Below are 19,386 nucleotides of genomic sequence, written 5' to 3'. Positions count from 1 at the left end.
GTGATATGTTTAAAATGAAACTGTGTTGGCAAACTGGAAACTTAATTTCTTGAGTCATCAGTTGTATCAATAAAGTACTCGGCCTGAAAGCTTTGGTTTGTCTTTATCAAAACTATTTACAGCATTGTCATTGATTTCTGTGTCTAGAGATGCCTAGATGGAAGTTACTTCTGTTGCCACACAAAGTGAATTCAATTGCTCTAAGAACCCAGACTGACTTTCTAGTTTAATGCTGATATTAGTGATTCTGTTGTCAAAGTTCATGTGGTCTATGAAACAGAATGTGATCTTCAGGGATCCAGTGTAATTTTTTGTTAACCAATATGATTTTCGTGCCTGGTACAATGGGGATTGAAACTTGTTCACTCAGTGTGGTGCTGCTTGAAGTTTCTGTACTGAAAATCTTCAGTGAGTGGATTCATAGAAGAAGAAAGGTGCTAGTTCTGGTGTCAGAGTGCCATGGAAACAGATGTTCACTGTTTTCTTTCTAGACTGAACAGCAGTATTGTTAGACCTGATGCTTTTAAATGTAAGCACCAAGTCATCGTGGATCTCTGTAGGGCAGAACTTTCCTCTTTTGACTCATCAGTCATTAATTAGAGTTAGACTTATCTGGGTACACTCTGTAACAGTGAGCTCAGCCTGGAAGGGGTTAAGGTCATGCTACACTTTACCATCATCTGAAGTAAGAACTGAGATCTTAACCCCTTCAAACTCTGCTTGCAGAGCAAGTGTTTTTCCTTCTTTCTCCAAAGTGAGTAACTGATATGAGGAAGTTGTAATGCACACCTGGCTGTAAGCACTGGGACTAGAGGTAAAAGCTGAGTTTCAGGAAAGCACAGGAAATGTCATATCTGCCTCATCTGAACCACACAGAAGCGGAAGTTCGTATGGATGACTGTCTATTTTAGTATTTTCCTGGGAGAGTTGCTCAGAGAAGAGGGGATCATCACTTCTTTTCTACGTAGCTCACTGCTCAGCCTGAATTATGTGGTTTATACTCAGCCATCTAGTTTCAGGCTGTTAATGTTAATGGCCTTTCATTGTGTGGACATTGTGCTCCAGTGCTGGTTAAAAGAAGCTTCCAGGATCCTTAGATGACCATAAAAAACTATTGAGTAAGAAATTAGGCAGCTCTTAATTAACTGGCTTGTAGTTTGATTGTCTAGGTTCATATTTGTCTTTAAGATCATGAGCGGTAACTCCATATCTACATTATGAATGTGTGGGTAATGGTATTTTATGATTTACATTTATTTGTTTTGGGGTTTTTTCCCTTGCAGCTGCATGGGTCATCTGGTAGCTTTTGAAGAGGCCAAATTGCAATGTATATGAGTTTTGCTTTTCTCTTTGTAGATGCTGGCCAAAGTAAGTGTCGATTAGAGAGAGCTCAAGCACTGGAACAGGCAAAGAAGCCCCAGGAAGCAGTCTTCATCCCAGAATGCAATGAGGATGGATCATTCATGCAGGTAAAATTTCTGTTTGCTTCATTCAGCCAGGCTTCAGGTGTCTGTGGGAGATTCAGTGTTAAGACATGAGCCAAGTTACGACAGCAGAGTGGGTGCACACTCTTACTTAATCAGGTAAAAATTTGAAAGCTGGAAACTTCTTTAACCAAATGGAAATTTTGATTCAATCACAATACCCTAAAAGACGTCCACCTGCAGTAGCATCAGCTCCGGTGTAGTACAGAAACAAATGGCAATTGATCTTCAGCATTGCATAGAACGAAAAACAGTTGCAGGAGAGGTCAATTTCTCCATGAAGAGGAGCTGTAAAGAGACCTGTGGCTTACCCAGAGAAGGGTAGATGCAGCTGATTCTGCTATTACCTCTGCTTCTTCTAAAAACCAGCAGTCTGTTGAGCCTGTTCCTTCTGCAAGGTACTTCTTGTACTCTATGTCCTGTAGTGATTTGGAGGACTGGCAGAGGAGATGAGACTGCTTTGTTTGGGTTTTTGATTCTTCACTATTCAGTTGCTGAAGCTTGCCAAAGCAGGGTAGAAATGAAGAGTGATACCTGGTTTTGTTACCACTAGCATATTGAGTAATGTTCTAGTGCTGACTGAACTGGCTGTTAAAAATGGCTCATGCGCAGTTTCCTGACACAGTTTCATGCTGTCTGCTCAGTTTTGCATGCATCTAAAAAGCTGAAAGCCTGCAACCTTGTGACCTCCACTTTGTGGATTTAGGTAAATCACAGTATGTTTTTTGCTTAATCTTCCATACATCTAATACTGCTCTAGATACCTTCTTTCTCTGAGAAATTTTAGGATATGTTGGTTGTTTGCAAGGTCATCTGAAGGTAAAAGAAATACCAAAGCAGAATCAATATTGGCTTAAAAAAGATGAGAAAGGCGCAGAGCACTTTGGATTTGGTTCAAAGATTTTGTGGTGCCTGGGGGAATAGGAGAGGAAAGATTTTTTTTCGTGATAACCTACCAAAATTTTTATTCCCATCCTCAGCCTTACCCTCCCATTATCTGGTATGTGGGAAGTTTTTTGTTTTGTTTCTGTTTTTTGATGATGAAGTGGAAAAAGTTGTATTCATCCTGCAAACTTTGCGTGCTTCTTTAGAGCATCATTATATTTCTGTACTGTGTGGACCGTCATGTGAAGGTTGGGATAAGAGAAGATGGCTGCAGTTTCTTGCAGTTTAACTGCACTTTCAACTGTTGAAATTTGATTTTGTGTAGAGCTTCTCAGATTGTGTTGGCACTGGAAGCTAATGCTTATAAAAGCTAGCACAGTGGGCCAACGTGAACCAAAGTGTTCCATGTTAAACTTCACAGTTCAAGAAAAAAGGGATAAGGAAAGCAAACTTTGAAATGTTTATCACCTGTCCATCAAACTCTTGGAGAGGAAAGTAGGGGAAATTTTTATCCTTATAAGCTGGACTGATACTATAGTTGATAAAGCTTTGTTTCAGACAGGTTTATTTTGAAGGTCGGTACCAGTGTCGGGATTGTGGAGAAGTTGCTGGACTTTTCTTTGGCACATTCCTTAGCCAGTGTTGGTTGCCAGTTGAGGGGCAGCATGAAACTGCTTGCAAAAATTGTGTGGTGTCAGTTGGCAGCCAAGTGATATTCCACATTCTTCCTCCATTCAGTTCTATCTGTGAACACTAAAGTGCTTTTGTTTTACCTGGCATGATGAAAGAAGCCTCTGATCTCTTTGTATCTGGAATAAACTGAAATTCATATAATTCCTTGGTTCATAAAAATACCCTGTGTTCCACATACCTCATGAACCAGCTTCATCAGTTATATTGCAGCATTTAAGGTAATTGTCCCTGCATAAGATTTAAGTGAAAAATAATGTCCAAGAAAGCTAACTAGTTTCAACTTGCATTTGAGACAAATACTTCCTTTAGCTTCTGGTAAAAATGAATTAAATTTTGATTTTAAAAATGTTGTATAAAACCTAGAATTTTGGTGAACAATCTAAACAGTTTTGCTTCCAGCAACTCGAGGATAGATCCCATTTGGTGGAGGTATTTTTGATACTGCATCTATTGTGCAGAGAATTGTTGCTTCTGGGTTGTGCTCTACAAGGGAGGCTGTGTTCTTATGAAGTCCCTGAGGCCTTGCTGAAGTCAGCTCTGGACTGTTGTTAGTTAATTCTGGTTCAATACCCAGAGTGTTACTCCATCTAGACTCCAAAATCTCAGTTGGGAAGTCTTCAACAGAACAGCATCTCTCAATGAAGTTTCTAGGAAAAATACCCACTGTTCTCTTTAACATGGAATCCCCATCCCAACAAGAGTCTAAGCAGATGCACATGTTTCAGGGTATATACTCTGCATGTAAAGTTGGCTGGGGAGACTTTTTCAACAACTTCCCCCTTTCTGTGTAATTGTTATTGAAAGAGAGTTTTATGTAGAAGAAAAATTCTGATCAGAGGGAAAACAAAGAAGCATGCATATATTTAGAATATCAAATGTCTGAATTGTTACAGCACTCATTCGAGATGTAGATGACTTACTTTCAGGTCATCTTGTTGAGCCTACTGAACACAGTAGGTGTTCAGGCCCTCATCATTGTCCTTGCCATCAGACTTCAAAAGAGTCTGATTTTTAATTTAACTAATTAATTAATTGTTGGAAATTCTTGGAATTTTTTGCAGGACTGAAAAACAAGAGCAGTACAGATGTGGGAGATTTTGGTAGTAGTAACTATGTTCAGAGAACCTGCTTGGCCTTAACTAGCTTCAATTGTTGCTTTTGTAACTCGTTATAATTATCTTTATTAGAAACTAAATTGCAATCACTCTGGGTAAACACTGAAAGTGGGGCCGGGTAGACACAGAAAGTTCCTCAGAAAGCATCTCAAGTTTGCCCTTTCTAGCTGCTGGAGTTGTACCCAGTTCAATACTGAATTTGGGGCTGGATCCTCTGCAGATTGGATGGGGCTGTAGGGCAGCTCCTCTGCTGCTGTCTGAGTGGGAGTGTGCACCACATGGGCAGCCACTGCAGGAGGAAGACCACGTTCACCTTACTTCCTCCTGCTTCCCTGCAGGATTGGATCTACCACAGTTAGATGTGGCAATGAGAGTGAAAGGGAGAAGGGCCTAAAGGCAAAGGCCTTAATTTGGCATGTATTTAAACCCTTTCATAGAGAGACATCATGCATGTCTTAAAACTTGTATGATCTGTCTGGTTTTCGTTGCCTTTAAAATTTAGACTGAAAGCAGTGTTGCCACCAATTCTGTTGCTCAGCTGATCAGTTTTCCAGTTTTCCTATGCATGACTAGGTATAATGGGGTTCCTTTACTGCATCAACAGGAGGTGGCACTTGTCTATTCACTGGTTGTCACAACTATTTCTATGCAACATGTGTGCTGCTGCCCTTATTGTTGAGTATGTGTATTGCAAAGATCTTATCAAATTCCCTTTTAGTGCTACTTAAGCATCTAAAAACGTGACATGGATTTGCAGCGTGAAGAAGTGGTGCCACTGCAGGCGTGATGGGATGACTGTAAATGGAGAAGCAGACTTGATTAATTCCTCTGGAATTGCTATGTCTTTATATTTCAGTCTGTGTGGAGAATATTACTTCCTATAACAAAATCTCTCTACACTTAGCCCACAGTAACATAAGCAGGCAGATAAAATTTGTGTTATTCACAACATAAGAATGTTTGTTAGAAATGAGTAATTTGATTAATTGTAGAAAACCGAGGTCATGTACTGTTGTGCAGAATTGAACATGACTAAAACCAGTTTCTGTTCCCAAGGCTTTTGCCTTTTTGCCGTTATGCTGTATTTTCCATAAATACCACTCCTTTTCCATGCAGCACTTAACCTGCTGTGATCTGTTCTTCATAAACAACAGGCATTAGTGGGTAATCTGCACACTTTCTTTTGCTGCCTAGTGCCATTGGGCTTGTTGCCATGGGCCGAGGGAGAGTTGCATTCTTCATAGTTTTCCCCCAAGCAGTTTTTCAGAAAAGGTTGCTGAGATTTTAAATGGGATCTGTTTCAGACAGATTAATATGAACATGAATAATGTTAATCCTGCCTTGGGGGTGTAGTTTTGTGGAACTTTGTGTTATGTCTTGCTATTTGCTGCCACCTTCCACTGTCTAGTTGTGGTTTCTTTTCCTCACAAGTCTGCACACAAGTGTCCGAGGGCAAGTCTCCTAGAAGAGTCTGAGTTTAGGGTTCTTAAAATCTGGTTCTTGGTGCAGTTATGATGCAGCACTGAGATTTCCCTTAAAGCGAGTGCATCAGTTAAACCTGTGGTCTTGTGACAGGGTCAGTAAGGGGTTGACTTTCTGAGCAGTTCTGCATTATCAGATAGCTTCCAGAGCATTCCCACATCTTGTCATATAAGTCTGCCTGGAAAAAGTGATCTATATGATGGTCCATACCAGTAGTTTCACTCCACACTATGCTAATGCACGTATAAAGTTCTATTTTCTCCCAAGTTCCCCAAGCAGCCCTTTCTATGGTTGTGGGGAACCCTTTCAGCCTTCAGTGTGACTTCATGATCCATGTCTGCTCCTCTGTGTTGGCTAGTGTAGAATGATGCTGGGCAGAATTACTAACTCGCTTCTTAATGTAGCAAGGTATTGTGTAGACATGTCCTTCATTCCCTGGATGCTGTCTGTTATTCCATTATTCAGTGCTCAGATTCCAGCAGTACTAATCTTTCAATGAATTCACCTCTTCTTTCAGAAGAACACAGTCTATCTTGCTAGATTGAAAAAACCCTTTATAAAGCATCTGGTTTTTAAATTGTAGGTAATTCTGGCTGTTTTTATTAAAAGACATCCCTTCTATAAAAGATGGTTGCTGTAGCTTTCTGTGAGTACTGCTCTGCAGGTTTGCTACTTAAACACTTACTTTCTGTGGCTTTCATTGTGTTTCTCGTTTGTATGTTGTGCTAAAGATAAACCATGAGTGGGGTAAGGAGGTAAGAACTTTCGTTATTTATGGCATTTCTTCAAAGTACCAGTCCAGATAGCAAAGAACAGGTTCTTAAAGTGGAAGTGAACGTACTTCAGGAAAGTGACAATGTAAGGTCATTCTTAGCTTCAAAGTGTCACATTCTGTGTCAGAAGCAGAAAGCCTCTCTTGGGGACCCTTTTCCTGAACTAAAAATGATTTGTCAGTGTGGGTGATGGGTATGCCCTTGATCATGACTAAGATTCTTTTACTTCAGATCATTTCTTTCCCTGGTTATACGAATAGTGAAATTCCTCTGGAGCGAGCATTTCTTGAATGGCACGTAAACTTGAGGGAGGTGGGTGCTGCATAAAGCCCTGGTGGGAATATTTGCATGACACCACTTTTGAAGAATTAAATACGAGTAGACACAAAAAGTCGCAGAAGTTGTTTAAGGGGCTACAGTCCCCAAGAGTCTTAAACACAAGGTGCAGAATGTTTCACAGCTCCCCTAAAATTGCCTATAAAGGTAAGGCAGGCTTCTGACGATAATCAGCTGACTCTTAATGTAGCAAAAAGTATGACAAGATGCAGGGTCTAAGCATTACAGCAAGACATGTGAACCAGAACAGAGGCATCACCATGTAGAGTTAAGATAAATAGCCATCAGGCCGGTGTGCCAGTTGTATACCACTAACTTAGGTTCAGGGAACTTGCTAGCTGAGCCTCAACGGCTTGAACAAAGGAAAGACTTGATTAAAGAGTTGCTGTGTCACACTGGCTTCTGCTCCCTGGGTCAGACTAGATGACCTGCTGGCTTGTAGCTATTTATTTAGCTGTTTTTACAGCGTTTATGAGGAGCACCTGGATGCAGCCAGGATTTGGAGCCTTGCCTGGTGCTGTGAGTGCAGTCAGTAGTTCTGCTGCCTGCCCTCACTCTCAGCAGCGCCATATGAAAACTGGAAATGTTTTTTCTTTTCTCATAGAAGTGTAGCTTTCAACACAAAGTGAATGTTCTTCCCTTCTCATCTCTGCCCTCCACTGTGGAAGGAGCCAAGAAATGTTTGTTTGATCTGTGATGGGATAGGAATGGGTTGCTAAACTTTTCACCTGAACAGCAGTGAGAGGCTAGTTTGAGTGTTGCTGTTCCTGTGGTCAGCCCACCGCTTGTCCAAGGTGCTTTCAAGCCTCTTACAGCAAACTACCTCTTTCTGTAACTCCTTGGAAACTGGTTTCAGCCATCACAGAATTGCTGCTTTGCCTATGTTCTCTGTCATATGTGTATACAATTTCTCTCTCACTTCCAGTTTCTATTTGAGCAACATCTTGATCCTCATTTGTCAAATACTTGTGAAGAGATGCTTCTTGCTTGTTTAGAAGCTTTACTTCAGAAGCTTTCTTTTTAGAAGCTTTACTTGGGAATCTGGTTCTGGCATTGCCAGTGAGATACTGAAGAAACCTAAAGAATGTCTTCTTTTTCCCCTGAGGAACATAAGAGGCAGAGTCATCGCCCAGTGACTACTCTTTTAATGTTTACATATTGTAAGGAATTTTATGAGAGCAGGTATTTCATCATATGGCCAGTATATTGGCTGCTGTTTGATTTCACACGTTGTAATGGCAAGGTAGAATAGAGAAGCTGCTGCTCCACTTTTAATTTGTGGAGTGGTGAGATGGAGAAATTTTTCTTGGTTTTTTTCCTCATGCTTTTCATCCTTCAGTTGACATCCTTCAGAGACACAGGTAAGATGTCCTGTATCTCCATGAAAAATAGGAACAGTGTCCTTCTGCACGATCAGGGATTTGGCTGCTTGCAGTGCTTTAAAATGCAACTGGACTTTTTTCTAAATGTAGATGTCTGTTGAAGACCTCAAATGATTTACAGGGTTTTTCATCTGATTTCCTATTTCCTTATTTCCTATTTCCTATTATGTAACTTACAATGTTCAGCTGTTGGACAGGTGTGTGTTAATCTGAGATACCAAATTCTGTCATGTGCCTTTCCAGCAGTAACAGGCATTCTGTAGCTGCAGCTTGGTTAATAATCAAGTCTATTAAGTATATAAGATTGTATTTCCTCTGCCTCAATGCTTAGCTTTAGAAGATTGAGAGCCAAAAAAGCCAAACACACTTTTTCTAACATGTGTTTTGATGGAGTCAAAATTAACTCAATAACTGAAGATTAGATCTGTGCAGTAAACATCTGTCGTTCTTGTATACTTACTCTTCTGATGATAAGTGTTTAAAAATCTCTCTACTTTGGGAGTCGAATGAGAATGAGGTTGAATTTTGGGTTGGTGATTGAAATTTTATTTAGAAATTGAAGCTCAAATGTAAGATAAATGGAGAATTTTAAAGTTAACACTGACATTTTGGATATTCATTCTTTAGGTGCTCTGAAAAGCTGACATTTTCTGTTTGTTTACAGACAGTGCTTAGAAAGGGTACTGGATCAACTGTTGCCTTTACACTTTTTTCAGTGTACATGATGAAGAGTATATCGTCCCTCCCAGCCTTTAAGCTGCAAACTCTAGGCTGTAAGCCGCTGTTGTTACGACCCTAAATTGTACTGAGACCTGGTCAGGTATCATGGTGAAAGGTAGCATGTCTCAACATGAAGACATTCAGGAAAAACAACTGCACTGATTCTTGAGATTTCTGAAGTGCCCATTCTTCATGGGTAGCTGTCTGGCCTTTAGGATAATGGCTGAGATTTACTTGCAGTTGTTATCTGTAGAAGGGAAGTCCTTTGGTACTGCAGTAAAACATGTGGTTGTGGTTGTTGTGAAAGTGCTGAGTGCTGTCAGTCTCAGATTTTTTTTTTCTTACTTTTTTTAATGGCAATTCCTTCCTTTTTTAATGGCAACATGGGGGGGGGAAAAGGTCATGGGATACGAATACAAGGAAGACTAGCATTTCTTAGCCTAATTATTTACAAAATTATTTCACTTTTTATGGATGTAATGTACTTGGCTTGCATAAATGAGTGTATGTAATTTGTAGTTCTCCACTGAGGTGAGTTACACAACATACTCTTAGTTAACGCATCTGTCCTGAATTTGTGTCAATACACTTTTTTTTTTTTTTTTTTTTTGGGACTCCTCTGCCGTGTACTTTGTTATTTTTCTGGTGGCTTGGCTAAGGGACTATGAAATGACTAATACTTGAGTTTTTAAAATGGTGGGTACACTGCACTTTTTTATATAACCTAACATGGAATCTTGCTCTACAAATCTGAGACCCTATCCTGGCATTTAACTCTATCCATGGGTAGGATTTTACAATTAATGCTCAGATGTAAAGACAGCTTCTTGTGCTGTTGGGAATGCAGTCATGTGTGTGTGTGATCAGCAAAGATAAACTCTAACACAAATCCAAGCAGTTCCATCACATTTATTTTGAGTGTTTAATTGATTACATTCAGCAATAGCAAATATTTTCTAACTTGAATATTGCTTATTATTGTCATAGTACTTTTGAGTAATTTGCAATCAATATTGTGATATATTGAGAGAAGAAAAATGAAACTGCAAATAGCAGTGACAGTGACTGCAGTAACTTGGGTACATGAGATTACTGTTGATTTTGGCTACTAAAGTAAATGCTTGAGGCAAAATGATTGATTTGCACTTTAGTAAAACCCAAGATAAACAAGTAAAACCCAAGATAAACACGACATACTGTGTTATAATTGCTCTTAGATCATGTTTTATGTGATATTCAAAGCCTTTTAAAAAACCTGTCATTAAGTCTCTGAACAAACTTTGCTACCTTAGGGTATTGAAGCCAGCTGTCAGTGAGGGGGAATGACTGGTTTTGCTGTGAAGGATCCTTAATGAGGGGACCAGCACAAACACCCCATTGCTCTTCTCTTCTGTGTGAAGAGGACTGGAATTGGAAATTGGTTTCAATGAACAGAATTCATTTTAGATGTAAAATAAAAGGCAGTTTCTGAAATGGTCTCATTTAATGTCTTTTTCCCAGAAATGTATTGAAGGAGCCATCTCTAGTTTATAGTAACAGGATGCACTTCTATACCATTTCACGGTACTGATGTGCACATTTAAATACAGCTGAAAGTATGCTTTTTATAAAGAATTTTGAGACCTGTTAATATTTACACAGATACTTGTACAATGATAGTTTAGTTTTATCTCAAAGATGTCATGCTGAGTTTCATCCAGTTGCTGGCTACTCTGAAAGCTGAGGCAAAGGCTATCATTAGATTTGTTAGGCTGAATGAAATTTTAGTGCTGCTGAATTAATATCTCTATAGATGTTACTGAAATCAGTCTGCTAGATCAGGCTTATCTATTCTTACTTGAAAGGTTCTGTATCTGAATTAGTAATTCTGGTATCTTTCTGTGGTGAAGGAAGGAACTGGGCAACTAGATGTTCGGTTCAGAAGCAAAGCTTTAAAGTCAATCAAAGTGAATTTTACATTGTGTACCTTTTGACTCACTAGAACCTTCATCAAATGTTCTTAAGTCCATGTCAGTATATGAGGAGCAAGCGTGTTGGATCTTGCTCCTGCTGTGTAGTTTGCCATAGTAACACAATAGGGCTTAAATCTATCTGGAGAAGGTTTGTTAACCAAGTCAGTATTGTGTTTTTCCAGCTGTGTTACTGAACAAAATGCTTTTGAAATGCCTACAGATGCTGCTCTCAAGCAGTGGCTGTGGAATTTGGGATAGGGCAACCTTTCCATAACCCAGCTTGGATGCAGCAGGACAAGTTTTTAATAGTAAAGAGTAAGTGGGATATAGCAGAGGGTGGAATGAGCTGAGACACAACTGCTGCATCCCCCAAGTGCTCTCAGATGATTCCTTGTAACTTCTTTGGCCTCCTGAATTTCAGCTACAAGAGTTGGAGTAGGAGAAATCATTTCTTAGGTGAGGGAAAAAAAGATAATGATATCAGAGGTAGTCTTCTGTAAAACCTCCTCACTCTGAAGCATGTGTTTGTGATACCTGTGGGCTGGGACTTCCAGTAAGATGCTGCATTATAATAAAGTGGTTGGTGATAGAGCGAGAAATGAAATGCCTGCTCTTTGTTTTATTAAACAGGTGCAGTGCCATACCTACACTGGATACTGCTGGTGTGTGACACCTGATGGCAAGCCTATTAGCGGCTCTTCTGTACAGAACAAAACTCCTGTATGTTCAGGTACTGTGGGGGTGGCTTCAACAATTACTAACTTTATAACCAAAGAGGGTTGGGATGAATGCATCCTTTTGAGAGAGCCTTTCAGGTGACTTGGCCAGTTTACCCCACTCAACACTGCACTTTGGACTCTTGCATGTCCACCCTGCAATTAGGATACAGACACTTCTGCAAGGCTAAGTAAGAAAAACCACTGAAGTGGCAACCTGTGGCAGCCAAGGCAAGAGTCAGTGTTGCTGTGTACATCAACACCAAAGATTTGCTGAACAGATGGGATAACTTTTTTCCATGAGCTGTATTTTAAAGAAGTGGTTCTTGGGCTGTCTTTTGCAGGACACGGAGTAATTTTTTGTATAGAGTGATTTCAGTTAATTCAGGAAGGTGATTCTCTGCAAAACTGTCAGTTTCTGGGGTCCTGCTGTTATAATGAATTTTGGTCTTTTGACCATGTTGCTTGGTTTAGGATCCCTGTGTTTGTGTCATGGGGTGGGCAGCACTGGGCTTGCACCACAGCTCACAAGAGGGAGGTCCAGATCCAGGCTGTTACTCATGTTTATTAGGTGATGTGTTTCTGGGCACTCAGCCTGACATTACTTTGTCATCCAGCAGACAAAATCCACAGGTTCCTTTAAAACAGAGTAATGTTGTTTGTCTTCTTTGCACCATTCAATATGGTAGTCCATGGCTCAAGTGGAATGAGATTGGGCTCTAGGTTTTCATATGACTCTGATCAACAGTGGTCTAGCTTTGTCAGCTGTGGGGAACAGTGCTGCTGTGACAACACCACAGTAAACACAGGCAGGGTTGGGAAGCTGTACTGTACTTTGGGGAGAATTGAAGGGCAACACTAGAATTGTGCTGCCCTTCTCACTTTCTTCTCTCCCCCCCAAAAAAATTAAAGGAGGCAAAGGCAGTAAGTATAGGAGTGTGTTTCTAACATGTTCAGTGATGCCACATAAACACTGCTACTGTGTCTGGCTTCATGCCCTACAATCTGCATCTCAGGGGTTTTTAGTATAGTTCTCCTCTCACACCTTGCAGTGTTTGCCCTTTAGGTGGGAGCATGAGAGCAGTCAAACCTTTGGGATTTTGAATTTTTCTCACTTTATCTGATGTCCTCTTAGTTGTAGGGTGTTCTGTGGTAATAAGGAAACATAAGTGACTTATGTAAGAGTTTGAGTTGAGTGGGAGTGCTGTCTGAGAACCAGTGAGCCAATGTACCTTGAGGAGATGCTTGGTTTTTCACAGGCATGTGGAAAGAAAGAAATATTAATATCCTATTTTAGTGTAAGATGCAATCCGACAGTAATTTGGCATAATGCTTTAGAATATGACTTTATGACACCATTTCCAGTATATCATTTTGTTAGGGCATGTTTTAGACATTTAATGATCTATTCAGTTAGTCTTGTGCTGTTAATAAAATTGTGTTGCAGAAAAGTAAAGTCATATTGTACTGTGGGACACAGATGTTAGACATACGATGACAAATATTGAGTTTGTGCTTACTACTTGTAATTCAGCAGTAGATCTGTGATGAACTAATCTGCAAGTGAAAGTGTCCAGGTAATAGTTTACCTTCAGTGTTTGTCTTGATCAGATTCTTAAGACTTGTCAGAGCTGCCTTCTTGAAAGCTGACTTTTGATCCATGTTTCCTGAGTGTTCAGTAATCACTGGAATTGTTTAGTAATGGTGCATGGAAGAATCAGTTTCCTGTGAATAAAACTATTACAACAAAACAAACCAAAAAACCAAAACAAAACCAAAAAACCCCAAACAAACAAACAACTCCAACAAAACCAGAACAAAAATAAAAGCTTGTCATACATTTTTATACATTTTGGTAATGGATTGATTTGAAGATCTTTTATTACCTGTTCAAGTTTTAGTAGAAAACTGTGATGAAGCGTTAAAGCAGAGTGCAGAAGCAAGTGTAGAATCATGCATACTATGTGAAGATCTAAATTATAGTAAATAACCCAAGATGTGTTTTGTTCAAGTGCATGCTGGATCTTATTCAGTGTCCTATTTCAAACAGCTGGGGATGTCCAGGTGTTGGTTGAAATCCATTTTCTGCAAATTGTCCCACTTAATCCCTTTCCTCTAGAATACTGTGCTTGCATTCCCTGCACACTCTCCCCATCTGCTTTTGATTTGCTCTTCCTGACATTTGCAAATGAAAGAAGTGACTCTTATTGATCTTTCCTTCTTGCCCTTGGATTTATTCCAGGTTTCTTACTAGCATGATGCTCTGTTGAGGTCTTTGAAATCGCTAGATCCAGCTACTAAAGATTTCTTGTTTACCCTTATCCCAATTTAATGTCTTAATGCATAAAACTTTCTTATACTTTTCACACTGGTTGAAGCCACAGGCGCTCTGCAGCTGTTGACAGGTAAAATGGATGCTTTATGAGTTGAGATATTGACTGTATTAATGTGACATTATACGCTCATGTAGCGTCTAAATGGAAGTCTTTCTTTCTTCTTTTTTTATTTTTTTAATTTTTTTTTTTCTCCCCTTTAGGTTCTGTAACAGACAAACCATCAAGCCAGGGTAATTCGGGAAGGAAAGGTGAGTGGAGTCCTGTGCTTCACCAACTTGTTTTGTAATAGCAGCTTCCCAGCCAAGTCCTTTAAGCTAGCTCAGAACATGGGTTCCTAACCAGCTCCAGGGTGCAGGGGTGGATGTGCCACTAGAGCTCCTCTTCTGGAGGAGAGATAAGATGATTGTTCTGCTCCCTGTGGAGTAGAAAAGGGTGTGCTTTGCTCAGTGCTTCTCAGCTGAGTTGAGGTACAAGAAAGCTGAGCTTACCAAAGGAGTGGCTGATTCAGAATAACCTCTGCTTGTTCACCTTAAAGTATCATACTGAGCATTTCTCAGTAAAATCCCTAGCGATTAGGAAGGCTGTCAGGATGATTTGTACTCCAGGAAACAAGAGTGCCAATGACGGTTGTGGCTTTGTATGCATTGAAAGGTGGGTTTTTTTAACAGTGCATAAAACCCTCCTGCCAGCTGCAGCAGTGCTGGATTAAACCTTAGCAGTACTTGGAAACCTCACAGGCAGGGATTCTTCTTCTTTACACTCCTGTCTTCAGTGCATGCCTTTCCTGAGCAAGGCATTAAATGGGTCATTGTTCTTCTCCTGTGAGTATTCATAGCTCTTCCGGGTGTCCTCTGGTTTGCATTCACTGAAATGGTTTTGGGAGGGTTGACCACTGAAGTATACATTGAGGAGCGGTCAAATATGTCTTCAGGCCTTTTCCACACCCTAATTTTCAGCCTTTTTCCCCTCTAGCCCCAGTTGTGAGTCAACTTTTGCCTCCATACTCCAGGAAAACTGTGCTGAATGCATTCTCCCTTCTGCTGGTGAGGCTGAATGCTTTTTTCTGGGAGAAGTTCCTGTTTTGATAACTGAAGCAGGATTTTTAGTGCTAACTCTCTAAACCAGTTATTCCTGACACTTCAAAACCAAGGAAAACACTGACTTTGATGCCAAAACTTTGAGGGACATCTTCCATGCTGGGAATGTCAATCAGGTCCTGAAAGCACTTGATAGGGATTCAATTGCTCTCTTCAGAGTAGAGATGTATTTTGATCATATTTGCTCTCCAGCCTGTTGCTTGTATGTAATAGCTTAAGAAAAGGTAAGGAAAAGAAATTTGCAAGGAAAATGACTTGGTTGAGGCTTGGTTGCTGAAGCCTGTTTCTTATTTTAGGTAAGGATACGTCTCTTTAAACCTGTAATTATGCATTAATGTGTAATTGGCACCTGAACACATGGTTATAATTCTGTTAATGCAATCCTTGCCAGTCTAGCCTGAAGTACAAGCAAATCAAATAGCTCTTGAAATCTGCATTATTTTTGAGTTATTTGTAAGCTTTTTACCTGGATAGTCCTGGTCTGTTGTTCTAGAATTGAAAGCAGCTGACACTGGATTTCATGAGAAACAGGAGCAAAAGGGGAAAACATCTGAACTTGTTTTTTCTTCTTCACTCCCTTTATTAACTCAGAAGTTGGAACATGCAAAAAGAAAACTGTAAATGGTATGAGCTAATTTAAAATTTGTAATATGAATTGATTCTCCTCAGTGCTGCCTGTGGCATCCTGTTTCAAGGATGGTATGCTTGGTCACGTGGCTGCGGAAATGTCCTGTGCCATAGCTGTCCAAGGGGAAACGTTTCCCTTGGGGCCAGCATGCTTCAAGTAGTCATGTAAACTGTCTCCTGCAGTTCTGAATCTGTTCGTATCTGCTAGAAACCCACACAGAAGCAAGTCTGGCCCTATTCCATCATGTTAGAAAAATACTAATGAGTAGCTATTTAATGGGTCTTTTAAAATCAAGAGGGCTTTTAGAAGCTGTAATAATTTGGTTTAAAATTTGGTGGACATAGCATTACTTTTTCATCTGTGAATGAAAATGTCTAATCTAAAAATGAATTTGTCCTTCTTATCAATGTTTTTTCTTGCCTTAAGTTACCTTGATTCAAAATTTCAGTATCTGGTCCTGTTGGAAGGAAGCTGGAATCAAGAACAGGCTGGCTTTCTTGAAGCAAGGTGGTTGCTGCAGCTCTGGTTTATCTGAAGACTCATGGCAAGCCAGCATGCACATAACCATCTTTTCTAACTGAGTGTTGAGACGCTTGTTGCAAAGATTGCCCTTCGCAAGGTGACAGAAAGGATAGGATAAGGAGAGGTCCAGCAGGAACTTGGGTCAGTGATGACTTTTCTGTTGTGGAGGCACAGCCTGGAAGCTTCTGATATCTCTTTGGGCAACTGCCATCTGATTTGGGATCTTTTGGAATTTTCCCATTGCACAGAAGACTCCTCCCTCTCTCCATCCCTGAGTGAGAGTGTTATGGTCAAAGAGCATATCTGGCACAGAATAGGTACTCTGAGGAAGACAAAGAGTAGCTAAGACTCTCAAAAGTGATTTCTTTTTTCTCATTCATACAGGAATGTAAAATATGAGCTAATAAACTTTGTGCCTTTCAAGTCTTCAGGGCAAAAGGGTGGAGGCTGCTCTGCCTTAGAAACAGTGTGGATGGGTAGGCTTATGCTGCTGGGTAATAAATGAAGACTTTACTAGCATATTAGCTCTCCTTTAGGAGAGGCAAATTAATGTTGGAAGGAGAAAAAGGCTGGTTATTGGTAATAACTCTTTCTCCAGATCTTTTGCCCTCTTTTCCTTCCTATTCAACTCTAATTTCTGGGGCTCAGTAGGTATGTTGAGGTACCAGAAGATATGAGGTAACATATGATTCCACTCACAGGCTCTCTCACTACTGATGAGAAGAATACAAAATGGCTTTATGTTCATGTGGCTTGGCATGTAGTTCCAGAAGTGGTTCTGTAGAGCTTTCTGCAGAGAACAAGCAATCATGCTGGCAAGAGATACTTCTTTTTTTTTTTAAATTCCATGCTCTGGTTATCCATATTTACATTGCTGCTATTGCTGTATGATGCAATGCCAGTTAGTCATACCATTTGCCCCATAAGGTAATTTAAATCAAATTAAATTGGCATCAAAGTTAAAACTTTAAAATAGCCCATATTGATTTATTCTGTGTTTGAGAAGCATTCAGTTGCTGGAAGGCAGAGCAGACCTGGGCCTGGGGAGATGGAGGCTTGCATGAGGTGGAATGGAAACCCAGGCCCTCCAGGGCATGCTTGCTTTGTGACTTTGCAGCTCAGACACTTATCGCTGTCCTTTTTATGCTGAATTTGTCCCTCAAGTGAAGAAAGAGTTTCCAAGAACTTTGCCAAGGAATGTAATTACTCTTCTGTGAGATTAGGATATCCAGAACCTGCAGATTTCTGTTGCTCTTTGCACAGTCCTTTCTTATAAGGAGCTTCTTGCATTAATTTGCTCCAGTTGCTGCTTAGTTTGAAGGTCCTGAGACACTTGGAAAATGCTTGCTGTCCTCTAGAGGTCTGGATCTCCCTAGTCTCTCCCACTAGGATGTTGTTAATGTTTTAAGAAGCAGTGAAAGGCATCCTTGGAGCCAACGTTACTGGATTTCTTCCCTGCCTAAAGAATGCAGAACATTCCTTTCCAGCCAAAGGGAAATTGAGCCATAGTTTGAGACAAAAGAAGTAAACATGAAACAAAATAAAGTTTTATTTTCTTTATCTGGGAAGTGTTGGGGCTTTAGCTCAGATTTAGCATGTTGCAATCAGGAGTAGTGTCTTTTACAGTCACCAAGAAGGTTTTAAAAGTTGTTTGGTTAGAAATCAGAGGGATGTAAAAAACAGCCATGTAACTGCTTATCTCTGTAAAGTCATTTGGTCTTCCTTCTTGAAACTAGAAACACAGTTAATTAAAAGTGAGTGAAGAGGAAATATATTGAAGTGGGGATAAGTGGGTTCGTTAGTGGTTTTTTACTGTTCTGGACACTGTATGATATCATTTTGAACCAACTGAATGAAGGAAATGGAAAAGGATGGTTGGCTCAGTAATCTGGGATTCAAAGATGATGCAACTGCCGGGTAAATTTGAGCTGGAGTACCCTTCAGTGTCAGTCATGAAGAGTCTTGAGTGGTATGAACTCCCTTTTTCTTTTCTAAAGTCTTTAACAGTGCAAGAAGTTCCAGGCCTGTTTTGACTTGTCTTGTTTCCCTGTTGTAAAAGCTGACAATAGCATCTGCAATTCCCTGAACACTTGTTGGTGAAGTGTAAGCTCCGATGGCCCTGCAGAAAGCAAAGCCCAAGCTGAGCTTGTTGTACACTTACCATCTTATGTGTAGACATGACTCTTGTACGGAGCTGTAAAAAGCTTTCCTCAATGAGTTTTGCAGCCTACAAGAAAACACTGAAGCAGTTTCAGAAACCTAAGATGAGCAACTTGAAATTCCTGACAATTAAACATGTAGAATTGGGTTCCTTTTTGTGGGTTTAACTGTCAGAAATTAGTTTAAAGGCAGGCTCTGTTGGCAGGAAAATTCTGGGCTGCAGTTGTGGGCAAGTTGGCCCATCTGTGGCTTTTTTCGTACTGTTTTCCAAGAGTCTTACCTCTAGAAAATGCTAATGGCCCAGTTATGCAGCCAACAGACTGAGCAATTTGAATCAGTAATGAGCCATTAGTGTGAGTCAGTAATTAGGCTGAGCGGTAAAGGGCGAACACTCTCCTCAGGCAAACCCAAGTGGAGGAGGCTTGTGCTGATGAAAATAAATGGAGCTGCTTGTACCTGGGGACCTGGAAGCTTTGTCTGCTGGTGGTAAGAAGTCAGGTGCAGCTGGCCCTAATTCACCTGCCCTCGGTAGGCAGGTAGAGGAGCGCATGGCCTCCACAGGGGCTCCAGTGTCTCACAGAAGACAGATAATACCTTGACAAAAACCATCAAGTTGAAATGTGACTAAAATGTCTGACTGGGACTTTGGTCTTCACCTTCTCCAGATCTTTCTTGATTCAGCTAGGTACTGATCAAATCACAGTTGAAACACAACTGCGCTGTTACACAAATCGAGCTTCAACTGTGTCTCCAGCCTCATAAACGCTGAGAAAATACTTTGATGTCTCTAGCAGTTTGTGGAGAAAACAAGAAAGAAAGAGAAATATTGTGTGGCCTTCATCCATAAGATGAAGTCAATACAAGTTTACCGAGGCAGTATGAAGTCAAGTGATGGTTCTAGTTGGTGAACACCATCTTATATTTAATTTTTTGCAGAACATTAGCAGGTAGCAAGTCTGCAGTGTTATCCAAACAATTCATCTGGATCCCTTATGTTAAATGTATATATTTAAATAAAAAAATCTATACTAATTTAGAAATCCGGATGAAGGAGAATTTTCATGCAAGTATCATTTCATGAACTCATTAACTTTATCATGTAATA

General features: G+C 40.2%; 1 protein-coding gene across 7 annotated transcripts in view; it reads left to right on the top strand.

Annotated features, from left to right (window-relative positions):
- SMOC1 (SPARC related modular calcium binding 1) overlaps window positions 1–19,386 on the top strand; it is a 162,356-nt gene that overhangs the window by 81,157 nt on the left and 61,813 nt on the right. For all 7 annotated transcript variants that reach the window (XM_066188207.1, XM_066188208.1, XM_066188206.1 and 4 more), the window contains 3 exons: window positions 1,357–1,469; window positions 11,453–11,552; window positions 14,075–14,122. In XM_066188207.1, coding sequence (XP_066044304.1) covers window positions 1,357–1,469; window positions 11,453–11,552; window positions 14,075–14,122 — 261 coding nt within the window. The remainder of the gene's footprint in view (window positions 1–1,356; window positions 1,470–11,452; window positions 11,553–14,074; window positions 14,123–19,386) is intronic.

Source organism: Chamaea fasciata, unplaced genomic scaffold (assembly GCF_029207755.1).
Source record: "Chamaea fasciata isolate MVZ Bird 193981 ecotype frontalis unplaced genomic scaffold, bChaFas1.0.hap1 SCAF_7, whole genome shotgun sequence".
Classification (NCBI taxonomy): domain Eukaryota; kingdom Metazoa; phylum Chordata; class Aves; order Passeriformes; family Sylviidae; genus Chamaea; species Chamaea fasciata.
Note: the sequence above shows the minus strand (reverse complement) of the source record. Positions and strands in the feature narration are given on the sequence as shown.